At 46.7% G+C, this 22,811-nt stretch overlaps 1 protein-coding gene across 1 annotated transcript in view; it reads right to left on the reverse strand.

Moving 5' to 3' along the window:
• Positions 1-11,822: 11,822 nt before the first annotated feature.
• Positions 11,823-22,811, reverse strand: part of SEZ6L2 (seizure related 6 homolog like 2) — a 246,662-nt gene continuing 235,673 nt past the window's right edge. Inside the window, exon 18 of the mRNA XM_029606956.1 lies at positions 11,823-11,933. Coding sequence (XP_029462816.1) covers positions 11,904-11,933 — 30 coding nt within the window. The 3' untranslated portion in view covers positions 11,823-11,903. The remainder of the gene's footprint in view (positions 11,934-22,811) is intronic.

A 22,811-nucleotide genomic window follows, 5' to 3' on the forward strand; every position in this document is an offset into this window, starting at 1 on the left:
TGTTGAAGGCCCGCGCTGCTTTTCCATCATTTTTTTGGGCACTGCTAGAGGAGAGAAGCGGTGCTGCGGTGCTGCGTTCTGCAGGCTCCGCTTTATGCAGGGCGGTGTTGGCAATACTCCGGCACCTATAAGAATTTGGTGCCGGTGGCAGTTGCCTACGTTGCAGATGCCTAAATCCAGGCCTGCTTGATGGTGGCTTTTCCCTGTCCTCAGTATGAGTCCCTGGGGTTTAAGTACGGGTTAGCAAAAAATCTCATCATTTTTCTTTCAGGCTTTGCTGGAAAGAGAACCGACTTTTGCTCGGCTGTGTCAGGGCAAAAATAGTTCTGGCCAGTTTTGAAAGAGGATTTATCCTAGTTGAAGGCTGGAGCTCTGCCTCTAAGCCACTTTTTGTTAAGGGGGCTGAGCAACCGAGAGGGGTTTGCCTAAAGCAAAGGTTTGCAGCCGCACCCCCTGAGGAGGATCTGAATTGGTCCTCAGGGGTTTGCTAGGAACACCATAGTGTTTCAGGCAGCTTAATGGCTAGAGAGGACTGAGGTCTGTGGACCAGGAAGAAACCTGCAAGCCTTGTATCTGTGTATCCACTCACCTGTTCTTGTAAGTAGATATGTGTGGCCTGGATCATCTGACCTTCATCCCCAACCAGGATTCCCAGAAGTTGCAAAAATGCAGAACAGGATTACAGACTCCTACTGTTCTCTTAATACACTGTGAGCTGTGAGCTGATAGTTTAAGAGCTGATCCCCGTTCAGAATTGAATTCTCAACAAGGATTGGCTCCTCAGCTGTCAGTGAAGAGCCAATCACTAACGGGCCGATACAGTAAAGTCTGCAGGAGAGCGGACGAACGCTCGCTCTCCTGGCACGCGCGATTCTGTATTTAAATTAGGTGACATGGTAAAAACAGGGAAAAGGAGGCGCTAGGGACTCTAGCGCAGGGGTGGGCAAGTCCGGTCCTCGAGGGCTGCAAACCAGTCGGGTTTTCAGGATACCCCTAATGAATATGCATGAAATAGATTTGCATACAACTGAGGCAGTGTGTATGCAGGTCTCTCTCATGCATATTCATTAAGGATACCCTGAAAACCCGACTGGTTTGCAGCCCTCGAGGACCGGAATTGCCCACCCCTGCTCTAGCGCATCCCTAGCGCCTCCTTTTTGACAGAAGCGGCAGCGGCTGTCAGTGGGTTTGACAGCGGACGCTCAATTTTACCGCGTCGGTTCTCGAACCGGCTGACAGCCACAGGTTCGGAAAATGGACACTGGCAAAATTGAGAGTCTGTCTTCCAACCTGCGGGCCGCGGGCAGATTATAAATTTTTTTTTTTAATTTTTAATTTTTTTAATTTTTGGGGCCTCCGACTTATGCTATTAAATCGGAGGGTGTACAGAAAAGCAATTTTTTCTGCTTTTCTGTACACTTTCCCTGTGCCGGCCGAAATTAACTTCTGCCTTTGGGCAGGCGTTAATTTCTGAAAGTAAAATATGCGGCTTCGCTGCACATTTTACTTTCTGTATCGCGCGGGAATAACTAATAGGCCCATCAACCTGCATTTGCATGTTGCGGGCGCTATTAGTTTTGGGGGGGCTGGCCGCGCGTTTTCGACACACTATTACCCCTTATACAGTAAGGAGAGTGGCCTGGGCACGTGTCGGGAGAGCGGGCGCTCGCCGGCTCTCCCGCACGTCTTACTGTATCGGCCCGTTAAAGAGATAGGCAAAAACAATGCCATCCTCTTCTGATCACCTTTAATCCCAACACAGCAACAAAAACATGGATTAAGTGAGAATGTTGAAGCAAACAAAGGACACATTACTAGTGGCATAGGTCCAGAAGTTAGGGCTTGGCCATATAAATAAGACCAGGCACATGCCACATTGAAAATTGCATCTTTAATGGTGTTCTGTGACTGAAATTCTGGAAAGGTGCTTTCATAATTAAGTAGCTTCCTCATAAAATCACTTCTGTATAGGATTTTCTATAATTCCCTGATCCATTGGCTGTATGAGTGAGGTTACATTTGCAGGAAGGAAGATGTTAAAAATATTTCCATATACTAACTGTGATTCAGGAGGATGAGCTCAACAGTTATCTATTTTTAGATTTTTATATTCCACTTTTCTGCACTTCATAGTGTACATTAAAGCTTACATTTAGGTATTTCCCTATCCCCACAGGGCTTATAATCTAATTTTGTACCTGAGGCAACGGAGGGAAAAGCGACTTGTCCAAGGTCACAAGGAGCAGCAGCAGGAGCTGAACTCCAGTTGCCTGGGTCATAGTCCATTGCTCTAACCACTAGCCTACTCTTCCACTCTAAAATCACAATAACTTTTGTGTCTTCGGGCTTTCTGAGTTTCTCCTGGTGTGCTTTCTGTGCAGGTGCAAAGACATGATAAAACCAGTACAAAAATATTTCCTAGTCCATCTATGCATTAGGTTGGGCCTTTATTCAACAGGTAAATGAATGACATCCTTGACTGGGCTTTATGGCCTGAATTTTCCCACCACTATGTGTGCCCACTATATTTGCACATGTAAGCACACTCAGGCAGTCCTTGTTCTTCCTAAAACCATCTTCACTGGTGGGGAAGTGACATCACCTACCCAACATGATTGTGTAGGAGAACTGCTCCCCTTAATTTTTATTAAAAAGCTGAATACAACATCTTCAGGCATCTATAGAGTAGGCTTCTGGTGCCGATCGAACTTATCATCCAAAGTCGTCAATCTGGAAGAAGTCAGTGGATCTGAAGGAGTTCTCCTTCCCAGGTGATTTGGCTGGTCAGAAAGAGGCGCAGCTTGCAACTTTGTCAGGCACTGCAAAGGAGGCTAAAGTAGTGGTGGAGGTTGAAGAGGACGTCTGCGACATTGGCACACTAACGCAATCTGATTTCCAGCAGCGGTTTAAAGACTCAAAAGCTGACATAGTGACAGTAGATGGTGAAACTCAAGACATGGTAGCTGACTTGAGGCAGGATATTGACAAACCTGGAGGCAGAGTGGAAGAAGGCCAAGCAGGCTGAAGACATAATACAGCTGCAAAAAGAGGTGCAGCATTTGGCGCAAATGAACCATGAGTTAGTTTACAAAATAGAGGAGAACAGCACCAGAAGGTGTAATATGCAGATTCATAGGTTGCCTGATTGAGGAATATGTTAATTGCCCTGATGTTGTGCAATCTATATGTGCAGCCATACTAAGGCCTGAAGATCCAGTGGCCTCAAAGCATGAGATGAGGATTGACCATGCAAGCAGAGCACTAGGGTCTATTCCTTGTAATAAAACCTGGGACATTGTAGCCTGCCTTCACTATTTTTCTCCTAAAGAGAGTGTAATGAGCAAGGCTAGAATCATCGGCTGGAAAGGTATAGCTATTGAACTGCATCAGGACTTAGCTCCTGCCACCTTAAGATGCAGGAGAGAACTGAAGCCGGTTAGTGATGCTGTCAGGATGGAAAATAACTGGTACAAGTGGCTTTTTCCTTTTGGATTCTCATTCACTATTAGTGGAACGACACTGCAAGTGCGTTCTGCAGAGGAAGCTGGCAAAACATTGGGAAAAGCTGGCATTCAGCTGAAGTATAGGACTTTGATTTCTAAGCCCCTACCATGTAGAGAACCTTCTAAATGGCAGAGAGAGTACCTAAAGGCGGGAGGCGACTCTGCTACTACTGTGGTGGATGGGGGCTTCTTGACTGTTCTATGAGATCTGGCTGTTGACATTTGTGTGGGTCTGCTCCGGAAGACTGCTCTCGTGTTTTGGTGGATGATTGCAGACTGGGGGTTCAATTCTTTCCTAGTCTGCTTGTTGACTGTTATACTGATATTTATATGTTTACCATCTGTTATTTTCTGCTTCTATAGGAAGTGCCATCTGTTGTTTTTTCTGCTATAGGAAATGGCATTGAATGCCGATATGGCTTGAGATGTGGGGGCCATCTCGAGGAGAACATCATTCCCAGAGGAGGATGTGCTAGGGGTTGCACATGGATGCATGGAGGGAAATGGGGGGGTAGGAGGAATGTATGGGGGAAGGGGTATGGGGGGAAGAAAGAGAGCTAAGGTGGTGGGGGTTAGTCGGTTCTGGGGAGTACAACAAGGAGCTGTAATGGAAGGTGGCTTGAGAGCTCAAATCTTTTTTTTTTTTCTGCTATGTCTAATGTTAAAATGGTTTCCTTGAATGTTAAAGGATTACATTTCCCAATGAAATGTCAGCTTCTGTTTAAAGAAATAAAATGATCTAAGGCGTCCATATTTTTTCAAACAGGAAACACATTTAAAGAAACATGATGAGCGATTGCTGAATAGTAAATTGTTTTCTCTCATCTTCTTTGCATCTAATCTTGTGTGCTTTAAAAAGGGGGGTGGGGTGGGTATCCTAATACTATGCATGAGGTTGTTTTAGAGTCACTGAGGGATAGGGTAGGGAGATTTTTGTTTGTGAAAGTGGAAGTGGTACTGGAACTTTGGCTATAAATAATTTTAAATAAATAAATATTTTCTCCTTAGTGAATCTTTATACTCCTAACAGCAAACAGGGAGACTTTTTCCTGCACCTGAGGGAACAGCTAAGTGGGAAATTAGAAAGGCAAGTGATATGTTGGAGTGACATCACTCTTACTTTTTCTCCTATACTTTATAACTCTGGCAGGAGTAATTTGTCTCAGCGTGCTGCTCAGAGAAATAAATTAAAATCAATTGCATCTTTGTTGGGACTTATGGATGCATGAAAAGTGCATAATTTTTCTAATCGTAATTATTGTTGGAACCCGTGGTCCCCGGCTGCTCCCTCCCAGCCATCTGATTTACTGGCATCCCACGTTATTGTCGCGGCAGAACACTTCCATTACACGCACACAAATGCGCCTACAGCATGGACCCAGCGATGGATGCCTTAGGTACATGCGTGCTCCAATACGCACATAATATATGTGTCAAGGCGGGGAAAGGCAGGAGTCACTCCTGGATGATATCACCCTCTCTGGCTATTTGCTCAGCCCTGCAGTCCTTGCCTCGGTAACAGGTCTCCTGAGTGATCTGGTCCTCAATGCATGTTGCTTGTCCTTGCTTTGTCTGCCACTATTCCTGTTCGCTTGTGTTCCTGCCTCCTGCTGTGGTTCTGTGTTCTGATCCGTCTCCTTTGCTTGGTCTTGACCTCTCTGTTGTATTTTTTTCCCTTCCTCGCCTTCGTCTTGCTCTATCTCCCTTGACTTGATTTCCTGGTTTGACCTTGGCTTGTTCTCTGACCTTACTGATTTCCTCTTGGACCTGACTTTGCCTGTCTGCTGCCTACCCCAACCTCTGGCTTGTCTACTGGATTCTACTGTCTGTTGCCTGACCTGGCCTTCACCTCTACTTGGACACTTGCTTTCTGGCTATCACACCAGTGATTCTCCTAAGACCTGCCGGCCATCAGAACCCAAGGTCTCAATCTGCAGGGAAGACAGCTGGTATAGGTGAAGCTCCAGCTAGTTCACTATGTCCGCCAACTGTCAGTGTGGGCTGTATGGGACCTTGGCCTCAGAACTTCAGTGATGAGATGATAGCTTAACCTCTATTTTCCAACAAGGATTATTTGAACCCATTACGGATGAGTTGGTTGGCTGGAATCCACCAGATATTCTGGAGAACCATATCAGACTGTACATCCAGTTGAATCTCCGATTCCGGGAGTGGGCTAAGGAACGAGGTCAAGCCAATATGACTGGCACCCCAATTCCAGTGTCCAATAACACCAGTCAGGGTGGCAGAGTCTCACGACTCACCTGAAGAGCCTATGTAGGTGGATTGCCTGTGCATCTCTTCAGAGGAACACCAGGGATGCAGATGCCTCAACCTCTGCTTGTGGTGTGCTTGAGCAGGGCATTTCACTGCCAACTGCCGGGAAACTCTCAGGCCAAGGGTTGGTGGGAGAGGCCACCCTAGGTTAATGTTGTACTTCTCCCCAGATTCTACTACCAGTGTGTCTGGCCTTGGGTGATACCTTCCTGGACACAGGCATGGCTGGAAGTTTCATCAATGAGGCTTTGGTACCACAATATGGCATCTCTATGAAGATGGTGTTCACCATGTCCTCCATATCTGGAGAACCCCTGCCAGGGCAGATTACCAGGGCCATGGCCCCACTTCGGATGTACACCAGCCTCCTTCTTCAGGAAATCATCCGCCTATACGTCTTGCCTAAAGCAGTGAATGAAGTTATCCTAGGCCTGCCTTAGCTGATTCAACACCAGCCCCAGATTGACTGGGGGTCGTTACAGCTGGCAAGATGAAGTGCTGCCTGCCATGACTGATGTGTGACCAGAGTGTAGCCTCCTACTCTCGATCTCTGCTGCATCATGCCCATGATGCCCGGCCTAACACCACCCAGTGGGAGCACTGAGAGATGAGGATCACCTTGCTGGTGGTTGAAAAGAATCCGTAAGTACTGCTTGGGGAAATTTTAGAACGTAAAAGTTTTGTGGAGAATTAAACTATTGAGGTATATTGTTTAGTGTGTTTGTGTGTCTGTATTAAATAGCTAGTCAGAAGGCAGGCAAAATAACCAGGAGTTTGTGTGTTTTGTATTAAATAGCTGGTCAGAGGGCAGGCAAAAACCAGGAGTTTGTATGTTTTGCATTAAATAGCTAGACAGAGAACAAGCAATAACCAGGAGTTTGTGTGCTTGTCTTTACCTCCCTCCCACCCCTCTCCCACCTACCCTTAGCTCATCCCTTGATTTATTGGCAGATGGCACTTTCAAACAAAAAAAAAATTAATCAGCCTTTTAACTTAAATTCAGATATTCTCTATGCCTTATCAAGAGTTTAATTATTTCTTTGTAGGTCAGTACCAGATAAATAGTGAATTCACTAATACATTTAAAGGACCCTAATTGTACACATTCCTACTCTCATAGCAACCTAAACTTAACTAGGAACTGAACAAATTTAAGAAGAAGGCAGCAGTCCAGCAGGAAGAGGGGGGCCTCCCAGTTTTTTGCATCGAGTGTCACATGTATTATTTTTTACCCACTGGTGAGAGGTTGTATGTGTGCACCTGGTGCAAAAAGCTCCTATCTCTCAAAGGCTAGAGTGGCAGACCTGGAGGAGCTGAGGCAGACAGAGAGGTGTATAGATGAGACCTTCAGGAACATAGTAGCCAAGTCTAAACTTCAGTCTGGCAGCCTTGGTGCTGCCTTAGAGGAGGAAGGTCTCCTGGTTGGAAAGTATCAACCTGGTACAGCATGAAATGATCCTGTAGCAAGGACCTGCTCTCCAGGTGGTGCATTGTCCTCTCACAATGAGGATGTTTCTCCCAGAGCCCAGGAGGGAAGGGTTAGGTCGGCCGTCATAGTTGGTGATTCGATTATTAGGAATGTAGACAGCTGGGTGGCTGGTGGGCATGAGGATTGCCTGGTAACATGCCCACCTGTAGCGAAAGTGGCGGACCTCATGTGTCACCTAGATAGGATTTTAGACAGTGCTGGGGAGGAGCCGGCTGTCATGGTACATGTGGGCACCAACGACATAGGAAAATGTGGGAGTGAGGTTCTGGAAGACAAATTTGGGCTCTTAGGTAGAAAGCTGAAATCAGAACCTCCAAGGTAGCATTCTCTGAAATGCTTCCTGTTCCACGCGCAGGTCCCCAGAGGCAGGCAGAGCTCCAGAGTCTCAATGCGTGGATGAGACGATGGTGCAAGGAAGAAGGATTCAGTTTTGTAAGGCACTGGGGAACCTTTTGGGGAAGGGGGAGTCTCTTCCGAAGGAATAGGCTCCACCTTAACCAGGGTGGAACCAGGCTATTGGCGCTAACCTTTAAAAAGGAGATAGAGCAGCTTTAAAACTAAATCAAAGGGGAAAGCTGACAGTCGTTCAGCAGCACATGGTTCAGAGGGAGGTATCTTTAAGGGATATTAATGAAGCATTAGAGTTAGGGCATCCCAAAAGAGAGGTTCCAATAATAAGAAAAGTAGTCCAAGTGCCTATAATTAAAGACTCACCTGAGCTAAAAGATTCCAGTTTATCCCTGTCAACAGAAAAGCAGAATGTTAATACAAACAAAAAATACACTTTGAAATATTTGTATGCTACTGCCAAAAGTCTAAGAAGTAAGATGGGAGAGTTAGCATGTATAGCAGTGAATGATGACATAGAGTTAATTGGCACCTCAGAGACATGGTGGAAAGAGGATATGTATTTATTTATTTATTTAATTTATTTATTTAAAATCTTTTCTATACCGTCATTAAGTTATTTACCATCATAACGGTTTACAAACAGGCACATATAGTAAAAAAAACCATTAATACTTAACAGGGGTGCCAATAAATATCCGGAAACATATAATTTCATATAAAGGCTATTTGATTTATGTCATATATTGTCCTTTTGTTACATGTCTCGTGGTTAGATTACATGTAATTCATTCTTGTACTTTCAAATTTTTATCTACGTTTATCAGTGAGAGTAACAATAGTTACCAGTAGCATGGGTAACTAGTTGCTGGGTGCTGATTTGTAACGCCAGCTTTTCCTTACTTACTTTCTCCGTTCTCTTTATAAAAACTTGTTTGAAAAGCCAGGTTTTCAGACTTACTTTGAACAGTTTGAAATTTCTCTGTAATCTTATTTCAAGGGGCATTGTATTCCATAATATGGGTCCAGCCAGTGACAATGCTCGTTCCCTGACCTGGGTTAAATGTGCTGTTTAACCGACGGAACAGTTAAGAGAGCTTTATTCGCTGATCTAAGATTTCTATGCGGTACATGTACACGTAGCGCTGTGTTGAGCCATTCCACTTTTTTTACAAACAGGAGTACCACAGGGGTCTGCACTGTCAGCGACACATCCGGGGCCAACCCGACTTTCCTGCCTTGGCCCCTTTAAGGGGGCGGGTCCTGCCGCGCTCTCCCCGACGTTGATTTGCGGATGTAGGGAGAGACGCGCCGCGGCCCGCGTGATCCGCGGCCGCCATCGAGGGACCTGTCCGACCTGGTAGGAGGACCCAGCCAGGAACCCCTCGGCCCGGGATCACAACAGGTAGCAGTGGTGGGGCCGTTTGGCAATAGTGATCATAATATGATCAAATTTGAATTAATGACTGGGACGGAGACAGTAAGTAAATCCACAGCTCTAACACTAAACGTTCAAAAGGGAAACTTTGATAAAATGAGAAAAATAGTTCAAAAAACTGAAAGATGCAACTACAAAAGTTAAGAGTGTGCAACAGGCATGGACATTGTTAAAAAATACCATTTTAGAAGCATGGTCCAGAAGTATTCCATGCATTAAAAAAGGTGAAAGGACGGTCAAACGATTGTCAACATGGCTAAAATGTGAGGTAAAAGAGGCTATTTTAGCCAAAAGATCTTCATTCAAAAATTGGAAGAAGGAACCATCAGAAAAAAATAGGTTAAAGCATAAGCTTTGGCAAGTTAAATGTACGATATTGATAAGACAGGCTAAGAGAGAATTTGAAAAGAAGTTGGCTGTTACACTTTGCGGTCTGCAGGTCTGTCCCACAGACTGCCGCATTTATCTCCTGCCCTTCCACCGGAGGAGGCCTCTCCTTGGGTGCATGGTGCTTCGCCGCATTCAGCAGGCCTCCCCCACTGCTCTCCCCGCTGCCGGGCCGAGTGTCTCTGGCCACACGGCAGGCTTCTGCTCCGGCTGTGCCGCTGTCGGCACTCCTGTTTCAGGGCCCCCTATGGGCTTGTGTACGCTAATGCCATCCCTCTTATAGGGCCCACAGCGGGAAAACACTGAAGGTGCACTAAAATGAGGTTACCACAGTGGCCTATAAAATGCCACCTCAGCATTCCTCCCTCACCTTGGCAATGGGTCGACTCCTTAGGGAGTAGTGGATTGCCTGTGTTTCTGTCTTTGATTCCTGGTTTCTGCTTTGCTGTGGTTCCTGAGTCTGTGTCTTCTGTCCATGGTTCCCATCATCTGGTTGTCCTTGGATTTCCTCATCTGTGGTCAGTTCCTTTCATTTGTCTTCTGCGTCTCTTAGTGTTCCTGTGGTCTTCATCTTCCACTTCTTCGTCTTCCTTGTGGATTGATCTTCTGGCTTTGACCCTTGTCTGGACTCCGACACTGAATGTACTCCACCTGCCTCGACCACTGCTTGGACACCGACCCTGTTTCTTGCCGCCTGCCTTGACCACTGCTTGGACACCAATCTTGTCCCTCGCCACCTGCCTCTGACCACTGCCTGGACACCAATGTTGCTGTGGTCCTCTTCCTTCAGTCTGAGCCTGACCCTTGTTTGTTCTTCTGCTGATATCTAAGTGTGCTGGCCTGCAACACTTCCCGCCTGCCTGGACTTCCATTGTCGAAGAAGCCTCCACCTAAGACCAGCCAGTCCCGGCACCGAGGGCTCAACCTAAGAGGAATGTGGGTTGGTATTGGCGAAGCTCCATTTGGGCTTCTGCTTCTGCCAGCACCCCCTGACGATGGTGGGGACCTGTGGGACTCCTCCCCGCAGGTAGCACCAACTCCCCCTCGGCCCAGGAGTTACAAATGCAACAAATTGCCAAGCCCATGGACCTAGTGGAGACCTTGGCTCTTCAGGCCATCCTGGGCCTGGCACAGAAGATCCAGGAGCAGCAACGTTTTATTGAAGCTCTAGCGGCCTCTATGGAGCATCTCAATGCCCACCTGGACTCTTCAGTCTCCAAGGGAACACCGATGCCTCCTGCACCGACATCCGCTGCCCTGAAGTACCCCCACACTCAGTCATTCTACTTCCAACTCCTCCCTGCTATACCGGGGAGCCTCAATTATGCCGGGGATTCATCAACCAGTGCAATATGCATTTTTATCTCCAATCAGCACTGTTCAGAGATAACTCTGTGAAGACTACCTATATTCTCTCTCTTCTGGACAGCAAGGTCCTAGCCTGGGCCTCTCCCTTGTGGGAGTGCTCCAACCCCATTCTTCAGGACCTTCAACACTTTCTGGTGGCCTTTAAGACAGCATTTGATAACCCAGGTTGCCAAGCAGCCTCTGGCTCAGATCTCCTCCACATCCATCAGGACAGTCTTTCCCTCTCTGATTACATCATCAAATTCCGGACTCTGCTACAGAACTCCACTGGGGAGAGGATTGCCTCTGCTCCATCTTCCTGAACAGACTGTCTTCTCGCATTAAGGATGAACTGACAGCTTGTGAGCTTCCCGACTTGCTGGAATCTCTCATCAACTTGGCGGGATGGATTGACCTTTGGCTCCAGGAGCAAAACTGGGAGTTACAATCTTCTAGGAGACACACAACTGCCACCTGATGGCCCCAGTACCTCTCACCCCCACCAGAGTCCTCTTCCTCCTCTGGAATCCCTGTGGAGGAACCGATGCAACTAGGACATGGTCATCTCCTACCTCATTCGTACCCGCTGAGTGGTGCTTCTCTGGGCCACAAGCAGGATGGACACTGCTTGTGGCCCACCGAATCTCTACTCCTCTTTGCCGCGAGTGGAGTAGGCTCCACTCGCGGTCCCCCATGGCTGCTCTTCGGCACCCCCTAATGGTAGGTGCCCAAGGCAACTGCCTAGTTCACCTAATAGGATGCACCAGCCCTGATCACACCACAGCCCAAGGGTCCAGGTTCCTAACAATTATACCTTTTTCTCAAGGATACATGGTATTTACTCTAGAATTGACATGTTTTTGATCAGTCAATAACGTTTGTTGGGATTAATATCTATTGATTTGGCCTAGTACTCTATTCAGAGCATGCTCCCATTCAATACTATTTCTTTAACTCAGAAAGATGCGGGACAAATATTCTGAAGACCAAATGACTCTTTATTAAATGATAGTAACATAGGTGACATCTGAGGAAGGAGATTAAGTAGTACTTCCACTTTTTGATCATGACAATGTTCCAGCTCAAACCTTGTGGGACTGCTTTAAAACTGTAATTAGAGATAGGCTGTTTTCTTTGGCAGCAGCTAAAAAGAAGAAGAAACAAAAAGAGAGGATTAGATTAACAGAATCTAGTTGTAGTCCTGAGCAGTATCACAAGAATTGAGGGGACCCCATAATTCTTAGGCAATAGAACATGAAGTGAGGGCAGCTCAATTCACTTAGTGCTGATGAAACTCAGTACAAAATGGATTTGACTAGTCAGTCTTATTTTGAATTCGGAAATAAGCCTAGCATGCTATTGGCATGGAAGTTGAAAACCCAACAAACCCGCAACCAAATTAATAAAATTAAAGATGAGGTGGGAGGCTTCTATTTAATAATGACATAATTAGGAAGAGATTTATTAGGTTTTACAGGATCAAAATATATAGGATGTGGAAATTGATCAGTACCTGGGCCAAATTGTGCTTCCTGTAACCTTAGGAAGCTCAGTTGTGATTAGCTCAAGAAATCTTGGGGCAGGAAGTTCTGATGGCTATTAAGGTTTTGAAACTGAGCAGGTTCCCAGGGCTTGATGGTTTCACAGCAAAATTCTATAAAAAAAATGTAATACTTTTTTAATCTCACTGTTGTTGAAACCTTTTTAATTCTCTGTTATTTTCTCCACATTTGCCTACTTCCATGAATCTTGGAGGGATTACAGTACTCCTTAAACTAGGCAAGGATACTTCATTTTGTAGCTCTTATAGAAATATTTCCCTATTACATTTGGTTTCTAGGATTTTTGTAATAATCCTGGCTACTTGTTTAAGTTGGGAGATTCCAGGGCTGGTAGGCAAAGTTCAATCAGGTTTCATTCATGGGAGACAAGCAATAGACAACATCAGGAAAATTTTGAATTGGTATGGAAAGAGGATGTCCCTTCACTTCCATTATCCTTTGATGCAGAAGAGGCCTTCAATCAGGTCCATTGGGCCTTTATGTTTAAAGTATTGCAGAAAATGGGTCCGGTCCAAATTTCTTGACTACAAGGGTTATATTCTCATCCAGAAGCCTGGATAAAGGTTAATGGGAAATATTCCAATCCCTTTTTGTAGGGGAGAGGTACAAAGTAAGGATGCCCGCTGTCACCCTTTTGTTTACTGTTGTGATGAAGCCACTAGATGAGAGGAGATGCCAGCTAAGGGATGTCCATGGGACCACGATAGGTTAGAATACTTAAGAACATAAGAACATAAGAAATTGCCATGCTGGGTCAGACCAAGGGTCCATCAAGCCCAGCATCCTGTTTCCAACAGAGGCCAAACCAGGCTACAAGAACCTGGCAAGTACTCATGGGCGTGGTCATCTGCCACAGTACCCAAGAATCCACCCAAACAACGCTAAACCATAACAGATTGCTAACTCCATGGATTCGGCTCAGCTCACCCCATTGCAGGCCATTCCAGGCCTGGCCCAGTGAATCTCCGAACATCAGAATGCACTGGAGAATTTGACTGCTGCATTCAACCAGCTGCACGCACAGATGAACTTACCCACCACCACAGGTAAAGAAATTACACCGCCAGAAGAGACAGTCAAGACAATTGTACCTTTATCTGCTCCAACACGCTTCTCGGGGGTAGTTTGGAAATGTAGAGGTTTTATTAACCAGTGTTGCATGCACTTTTCCCTGCAACCTAGCCATTTTTCTACAGCTTATGCCAAGACCACCTACATCTTGTCTTATCTGGACGGAAGAGTGTTGGCTTGGGCCTCTTCGCTGTGGGAGCGCGATGATCCTATCCTACATGATCTTGCCGGATTCCTTGACCTGTTCAGATCAGTTTTTGATGACCCTGCCCGGCATACCACTGCAAGATCTTCGTTGGTTCACCTGAAGCAAGGTACTAAACCTTTAGCTGACTTCACTATAGAATTCAAGACACTGGCATCTGAATTACATTGGGACCCTAAATGCCTGAAGACCCTCTTTTTGAAGGACTGAACTCTCGTTTGAAAGACGAGCTGGCAGCTCGTCAGATGCCTGAGACCTTGGCTGAACTGGTAAAGTTGGCAACAAGGATTGATCACCGACTTCATGACAAGGTTCAAGAGACCAAGACTCCCAGAAGACCCTTTCAGGGTGAAGCTCAAGTCAAGTCTACACCCAGGCCTGTTCCCTCGGGTCCAGTTGCTGGCGAGGAAGAACCAATGCAATTAGGCTGCAGTCACCTGACGTCAGAAGAGAGAAGAACACAGAAGAAGTTGGGGCTTTGCATGTATTGTGGACAAGCTGGCCATGCTGTTCAAACATACCCTATATTTCCGGGAAACTGGCAGACCTAAGTCCTGCGGGAGGACTCTTCTTAGATCTTACTGCACCCTCTCCTCTACTCTCTCTTCCTGTATCCTTGATCTACGGACCCTTAGAACTCTTGCCTTAGTGGACTCAGGGGCAGGAGGTAATTTCATTTTACAACGATTAGTGGAGCACTTGCAGATTCCCACTACCACCATGACGTCTCCACTACTCCTATCTTCAATTCATGGAGAGCCCTTACCGGGTGAAGTAACCCAGCTCACCAAACCAGTATGTTTACGGACCGGTGCTCTCCATTCTGAAACTATCTCCTTCTTTGTTCTAGAGAAGGCCATGCACCCTATAGTACTGGGGCTACCGTGGCTGCAGCAACATATGCCTCAATTCAATTGGGCCACTCTGGAACTTTCACGTTGGGGTCCAGATTGCCATGGTAAATGTCTGATGGAGGTTGCTCCTATACCCTGCATGCCAACTACCCCATTGATGCCTGGGTTGCCGCCTCACTGTGCATCTTTTCAAGATGTATTTTCCAAAGAAGTTGCAGACGTACTACCACCACACAGATCCTCCGACTGCGCCATCAATTTGAAGCCTAACACTGAATCACCCAAAGGACGGGTCTACCCACTCTCCGTGGTAGAAAATAAAGCCATGTCCGAATATATACAGGAGAACTTTCAAAAAGGCTTCATAAGACCCTCCAAGTCTCCTGCCAGCACAGGCTTCTTCTTTGTGGGGAAGAAGGACGGTACGTTGTGTCCATGTATAGACTACAGAGGTTTAAACGAGATCACTGTGAAAGACTGCTATCCCATACCACTCATCTCAGAGCTATTTGATAGACTACAGGGAGCCAAGATATTCTCCAAGCTTGATCTCAAGGGAGCCTACAACTTAGTTCGCATCCGCTCTGGTGATGAATGGAAGACAGCCTTCAATACCCGGGACGGTCACTTTGAATATCTACTGATGCACTTTGGCCTGTGCAACGCCCCGACTGTCTTCCAAAACATGATGAATGACATTCTGCGGGACCTCCTCTACAAATGTGTCATTGTATACTTAGATGACATCTTGATATTTTCCCAAGACATGATCACTCATCTGGAGGATGTCAAAAGAGTGCTGCAAAGACTCTACGAGAATCGTTTATACGCTAAGTTGTCTAAGTGCGAGTTTCACAAGTTATCAGTGCCTTTCTTAGGGTACATTGTTTCCAACCAAGGTTTCCAGATGGACCCACAGAAGCTGGAGAGCATTAAGAAATGGACACAACCCACAGGTCTCGTCTGAGAGCCTTTAGACCCACAGGTCTAAAGGCTCTCAGACGATTTCTGGGTTTCACCAACTATTACAGAACAGTCATCAAGAACTACTCCTCACTAACTGTTCCACTTACAGCTATGATGAAGAAAGGTGCCAACGTTGCCAATTGGTCTACGGAGACAGTAACAGCATTCCTGAAACTGAAAGACACCTTCTCGAGCAAGCCGTGCCTCCGACATCTGGATCCGACCAGGCCCTTCATCATTGAGGTCAATGCCTCAGACGTCGGCGTAGGGGCCGTGCTCAGCCAGGCCGGTGATTCTAAGGCCTTACACCCATGCTCATTTTTCTCCCATCTCTTCTCACCAGCGGAGAAGAACTACGGAATAGGAGATAAAGAGCTCCTGGCAATAAAGATGGCATTCGAAGAGTGGCACCCTTGGCTTGAAGGAGCACAACATCAGATCACAGTCTTTACAGATCATAAAAATCTGGAGTACCTCCGCCACGCACAGCGCCTAAACCATAGGCAAGCGAGATGGTCCTGTTCTTCAACAGATTTAACTTTGTGCTGAAGTACCGCCCTGGAGATAAGAACATCAGAGCAGATGCCCTATCTCGCTCATTCCTCTCTGAGGATGTTCCAGATGAACCTCAGCATATCATCGACCCGAAAAGAGTTATCTTGTCAGCTACTCACTCAGTACCTGTGGGTAAAACCATTGTACCCAAGAACCTAAGAAAAAATCTGTTATTATGGGCTCACGACTCCAAACTGGCTGGACCCCCTGGTCAACGCAGAACTTTGGCTAAACTGCAGAAGTATTATTGGTGGCCCACCATGAAGGAAGATACGTTCTCCTACGTTGCTTCGTGCTCAAATTGTGCCAGACAGAAACTGCCACCCGGTCGTCCTTGGGGCCTACTCCAACCCTTGCCAGTACCATGGACACACATTGCTACAGACTTTGTGGTAGACTTACCATTCTCAGGAGGAAACAACATGATCTGGGTAACAGTAGATCGTTTCTCAAAGATGGCTCACTTCGTGGCTCTCCCTGGCTTACACACAGCCATGGAGCTTGCAAAGCTCTTCATCACGCACATCTTTCGCCTACACGGCATGCCTAAGCACATTGTCTCTGATCGAGGAGCCCAATTCACAGCTAAGTTCTGGAAAGCATTGTGCAAGAAGTTTGATATCTCTCTCGACTTCACCTCTGCATACCATCCACAATCTAACGGGAAATGGAGAGAATGAATAGGACACTCAAGCAGTTCATTCATGCCTATGTGGGCACTCGTCAAAATGACTGGGCTGAACTTTTGCCCTGGGCTAAATTCGCCAACAACTCTCATCCAGCAACAGCAACTGGATCAACACCATTCGAAGTGGTCTACGGACGACTACCTTTACCACCACTACCACTTCCACTCTTAGTGTCATCCCCGGCAGCTCAATCTACTGCCAAAGATATTCAACACCTATGGACTCAGACCAAAGAGATGCTTTGTAAAGCAGGACAACGAGCAAAGAAACACTATGATGCTCATCACTGCAAGGCTCCAGATTTCCAGCCTGGCGACAAAATCTGGCTATCCACAAAGCATTTAAGACTCAAGCTACCTTCAGCTTATTTTGCACCACTCTTTGTTGGACCCTTTCCCATTCTCCGACGACTAGGCAATCTTACTTACAGTCTGAAGCTTCCACCAGCATTGAAGATTCATTATGCGTTCCATGTCTCACTATTGAAGCCTCTAGTCCTTAGTGAGTTCTCAGCCAAGACACCTGAACCTACACCAATTGATGCAGAAGAAGACATCGAATACAAGGTAGACACAATCCTTGACATAAGAAAGAGAGGCAGAATATGGGAATATCTCCTGTCATGGGAGGGTTATGGACTTGAAGAAAACTCTTGGGAACCTTTGGCAAATATCATGGATCAAGAGATGCTTCAACAATTCCACAGAATGCATCATCAGAAACCAAGACCAGGTAGGAGGTCTGGAGGGGGCCCTTTGAAGGAGAGTACTGTTGCATCCGTCGATCTCAGACGGCTTCGACCCTTGTGCCTCACCTTTTTCTCAGCTCTCCCCGCTAGCCTTGGGAAGATGGCTACCACTGTGTCTGCAAGCCGCTCTCTCCGACGTCCCCGGAACGGCTATGGCGTTGCCTCCCGCCGTGTTTCTCCCAAGGGCCTCCTAGGGTGCGCGCGTGCTACCCACGTCTTTATTCCAGCTATGGCATGAACCTCGGGGGCGTTCCCCTCAAGTGACATCACACCATCCGGGTATTTAGCCTGTACTTGTTTGCTAGCTCATTGATTTAGCAAGGATTGGTCTCGGCCGGTCTAAGCTACTCTGCCGCTTCTGTGCTGCCGCTGGAAGCTCTCTCTCTGCCCTTCGGGGTATTGTCTAACCTGGGTACTCACTCCTCGGGGGCCCTCTGCTTTATTTCAGGTGCCTTACTGGGATCAGGTACTCGCTCCTCGAGGGCCTGCTCTCCCTGCCTCGGTGCCTGTGCCATCTACTTCTGCCTGATGGAATCGCCAACCTCCAGCTATCATCTGGTGAGTAAGCTAACTCTGTCTGTCTCATCTACAGCATTGTCTTGCTGGGAAATCTACACCGGAATCCCCCTCTAACAATGTGGTGAGACGGGTTCTCTGCCGAGGGTCCCGGGACTGCGACCTCTGGATCACTTCACTACTGCTACCTCTGGTGGTACACATCAAGCTGTACAATAAAAGAGCTAATTCTGTGTTTGTGCATCCTGAGTCTAGCCCAGTACTGTGGCTCCCCACGGGGCTCCTCCCCATGGGCGTGGTCATCTGCCACAGTACCCAAGAATCCACCCAAACACCGCTAAACCATAACATTATCCTGTTGGACTCTATACCATCCCGGACATAAAGTGCCACACCCCCACCAAGTTGATCCTCCCTATCATTGCAATATAATTTGTCCCATGATATAGCACTGTCCCATTGGTTATCCTCCTTCCACCAAGTCTCTGTGATGCCAATTATGTCAATCTCATCATTTACTGCTATACACTCTAACTCTCCCATCTTACTCCTTAGACTTCTGGCATTGGCATACAGACAATTCAAAGTGTGTTTTTTGTTTGTATTAACAACCTGCTTTTCAGTTGTTAGGGATAATTTGGAAATCATTAGCTTCAGTGATTTTTTACATATAGGCACATGGACTACATTTGCTTTTATTGGAACCTCTGTTGGGATGCCCTAACTCTCCTGTTTCATTAGTATCCTTCAAGGATACATTTCTCTGAACCATGCACTACTGAGTGACTGTCGGCTTTCCCCCTTGTTCTAGTTTAAAAGCTGCTCTATCTCCTTTTTGAAAGTTAGTGCCAGCAGCTTGGTTCCACTCTGGTTAAGGTGGAGCACATCCTTTCGGAAAAGTCTCCCCCTTCCCCAAAGGTTTCCCCAGTTCCTTACAAAACTGAATCCCTGTTCCCTGCACCATCATCTCATCCACGCATTGAAACTCTGGAGCTCTGCCTGCCTCTGGGGACCTGCACGTGGAACAGGAAGCATTTCAGAGAATGCCACCCTGGAGGTTCTGGATTTCAGCTTTCTACCTAAAATCCTAAATTTGTCTTCCAGAACCTCTCGCCCACATTTTCCTATGTCGTTGGTGCCCACATGTACCTCGACAGCCAGCACCTCCCCAGCACTGTCTATAATCCTATCTAGGTGACACATGAGGTCTGCCACCTTCGCACCAGGCAGGCAAGTTACCAGGCGGTCCTTACATCGACCAGTCACCCAGCTATCTACATTTCTAATAATTGACTCACCAGCTATGATTGCCGACCTAACCCTTCCCTCCTGGACAGTAGCCCTGGGAGACTTGTCCTCAGTGTGAGAGGACAATAGATCACCTGGAGAGCGGGTCCTTGCTACAGGATGACTTCCTGCTACACCAGGGTGATGTTTTCCTATTGGGAGACCTTTCTGATCCAAGGCAGCACTGGGGCTGCCAGACTGGATTTGGGACTTGGCTACTATGACCCTGAAGGTCTCATCAATGTACCTCTCTGTCTGCCTCAGCTCCTCCAAGTCTGCTACTCTAGCCTCCAGAGATCAGACTCATTCCCTGAGAGCCAGGAGCTCTTTGTACTGAGTGCACACATACAATCTCTCACTTTTTACTGATATTTTATTCACCATCTCTAAGCCATTTTTTACTTTGCCCACATTATTGTGGGAGCTGGTGGGTTTTGAAAGTATTTGTTAACATGGCTAAGTCTGAGATTTTGAATGTTAATCTTTCAGGGGACCAGGCTTATGTTTTGGGAGAGAAATTTAAGTGGATGAAGAATTGTATAAAATATCTAGGTGTTCATATTGGGATAGACTGACATAATTTAAGTCAACTAAGCAATACCCCTTGATGGCAGCTTCTGTATGTGATCTGATGGCCTAGTCACATAAAACCTTTTCCTGGCTTGGACATTTTGTAGTTGTTAAAATATCATTATTATTCAAGTGGTGCTATATATTCCAAACTTTAACTACTGCATTTCCTGATAAGATTTTGAGATTGCTGCAGCAGAGAATCTTCAGCTTTATCTGGAATTGGAGACCTCCTAGGATGTCTAGGAGGGTGCTTTACCAGAAGAAGAATCAGGGGAGACTTGTGGTACCCAAACAAACATTATTATGTGGCTGCCCAACTTTGGATTATATATGGATGGCAGCATTCACTTAATCTTAAACAACGGGGGATTATGAAGCAATGAGAATGGGGGGGCTACAGCTCTTGAGTTTTCTTCCTTGGCTGCCCAGTGTACTTAAAATGAGAAAGCAATTGTATAACCTGTTTATGGGATTAACTATGAGGTTATGGGGAAAATATAGAACTACTCTTATTGGACATGATGACCTTTAACTCCAATTACATTTAATGAAGCTTTCAGTCTGGGGCTAGACTCTCCTGCATTTATGGGATGGTCAGAGTCAGGTCTGAGTCGACTGGATCAGTTTTCTGTAATAGTAAAGTCCTTGGTTTTGATTAAATGACCACTCAGTTTGGGCTGCTAGAGAGGGATAGATATGGTTATATGCAGCTCCAACACTTTCTGTGGAGTAAGAAGCTTGGTTTGGAGGTATATCAACCCCTTATCTTTAATGAGGTACTGTCCTATAAATCTGAGGGAGAAAGGGCCTCATATCAAATCTATTCATTACTTTCTCTCATATTGGATACTAAAACCAAGCATGTAATGGAATGTGAGAAATACTTGGAATGTGAGCTTAAGGAAGCCCTCCGGAACAAGTGTTATTGGTGGAATGTTAAGAGCTCTATTTCTTTCAGACTTCCGGTTATGCATTGAAGAAAAGCAGACGTGTGTTGCTGAGCTCCCGCCGGGCCTACTCACCTTTAATTGATCAGATCCTTCATTTTGGCTCTAAACTCTGTAATGGCACTGAGTAAAGATGCTTCTCAAAGTTCCCTACCTGCACTCTAGGTGGAGAGGAGGTTGAAAAACCTTGGAAAGAAACAAGAGGTAAATCCCCGGATCAGGAGAGTGACTCTGCAGCATCCCTACTGGAGGAAGCAATTCCTTGGCAATTCCTTGGCTTCCAGTGCTACTGGAAGCCAAGGAAAAGCTGCTGATTTACTAGAGGCTTTCGTGGTGAAACTAACTTCGTGCCTCGATGCAAAGCTCGGCATAGTGGTAGAAAAAATTGCCCAGTTGGTAGAATCAGTGTGGGAGCACTCGGGCAGACTTGAGGAGGCTGAGACCTGAATTTTTGACCTGGAAGATACACTTACATCAATGAGTGCTAAACTAGATCAACTGGAGTGCCAGCCCGCAGCTACGACCGGTAAACTGGATGATCTCGAGAACCGATCAAGGAGTAATAACATCCATATCATTGGTCTCCTGGAACGAGCGGATGGTCGGAATGCAGTTGAATTTATGGTTTGCTGGCTCCCTCAGCTTCTTAACATACCTGGAAAAGATGGTGCCATTAAGATCAGCCGGGCGCATCGTATTTCACTTCCTTCGCCTTCACAAGTTTAAGGATAAACAGTGCATTTTGTCAGCTGCCAGAGCAGCAAAATCTCTGACTCATGCCGGGTCAAAAATCATGATCTTTGCTGATTTCTCACCGGATCTTCAAAAACAGCAACAGACCTTCAGAGCCGTTGAAAGGAAGTTCGGCAATTTAGGTTTTCCCTACACAAAGCTTTATCCTGCCAAGTTAAAGGTGACTGTTAATAACAAGGTCATTTTTTGCTCAGCTGTGAAAGAGATGGAAAAGCTGCTGTCTGAAGTTAAGAATCGCGATTCTATCTCTGTCATACCATGATGGATCTGAGGGAATCCTTATTTCATTTATTTGGTAGAGATGTGAATCGTGTCCTCGATCGTCTTAACGATCGATTTCAGCTGGGAGGGGGAGGGAATCGTATCGTTGCCGTTTGGGTGTTTAGAATATCGTGAAAATCGTTAAAATCGTGAACCGGCACACTAAAACCCCCTAAAACCCACCCCCGACCCTTTAAATTAAATCCCCCACCCCCAAATGCCTTAAATTACCCTGGGATCCAGCGGCGGTCCATAGCTAAATCGGGGGAAGGGGGAGGGCAGGAAACCGGCACACTAAATCCCCCTAAAACCCACCCCCGACCCTTTAAATTAAATCCCCCCTCCCGAACCCCCCCCAAATGCCTTAAAGTACCCTGGGGTCCAGCGGCGGTCCGAAACGGGCTCCTGCTGTTGAAGCGTGTTGTCTTCAGCCGGCGCCATTTTGCAAAATGGCCGCCGCAAAATGGCGGCGGCCATAGACCAACACGATTCGACCGCAGGAGGTCGCTTCCGGACCCCCGCTGGACTTTTGGCAAGTCTTGTGGGGGTCAGGAGGCCCCCCAAGCTGGCCAAAAGTCTCTGGGGGTCCAGCGGGCGTCCGGGAGCGATCTCCTGCCGCGAATCGTTTTCCGTACGGATAATGGCGCCGGCAGGAGATCGACTGCAGCGCCATTTTCCGTACGGAAAACGATTTGCGGCAGGAGATCGCTCCCGGACGCCCGCTGGACCCCCAGAGACTTTTGGCCAGCTTGGGGGGGCCTCCTGACCCCCACAAGACTTGCCAAAAGTCCAGCGGGGGTCTGGATGCGACCTCCTGCGGTCGAATCGTGTTGGTCTATGGCCGCCGCCATTTTGCGGCGGCCATTTTGCAAAATGGTGCCGGCTGAAGACAACACGCTTCAACAGCAGGAGCCCGTTTCGGACCGCCGCTGGACCCCAGGGTACTTTAAGGCATTTGGGGGGATTTAATTTAAAGGGTTGGGGGTGGGTTTTAGGGGGATTTAGTGTGCCGGTTTTCCTGCCCTCCCCCTTCCC

This window comes from Rhinatrema bivittatum, chromosome 6 (genome assembly GCF_901001135.1).
Source record: "Rhinatrema bivittatum chromosome 6, aRhiBiv1.1, whole genome shotgun sequence".
NCBI lineage: Eukaryota > Metazoa > Chordata > Amphibia > Gymnophiona > Rhinatrematidae > Rhinatrema > Rhinatrema bivittatum.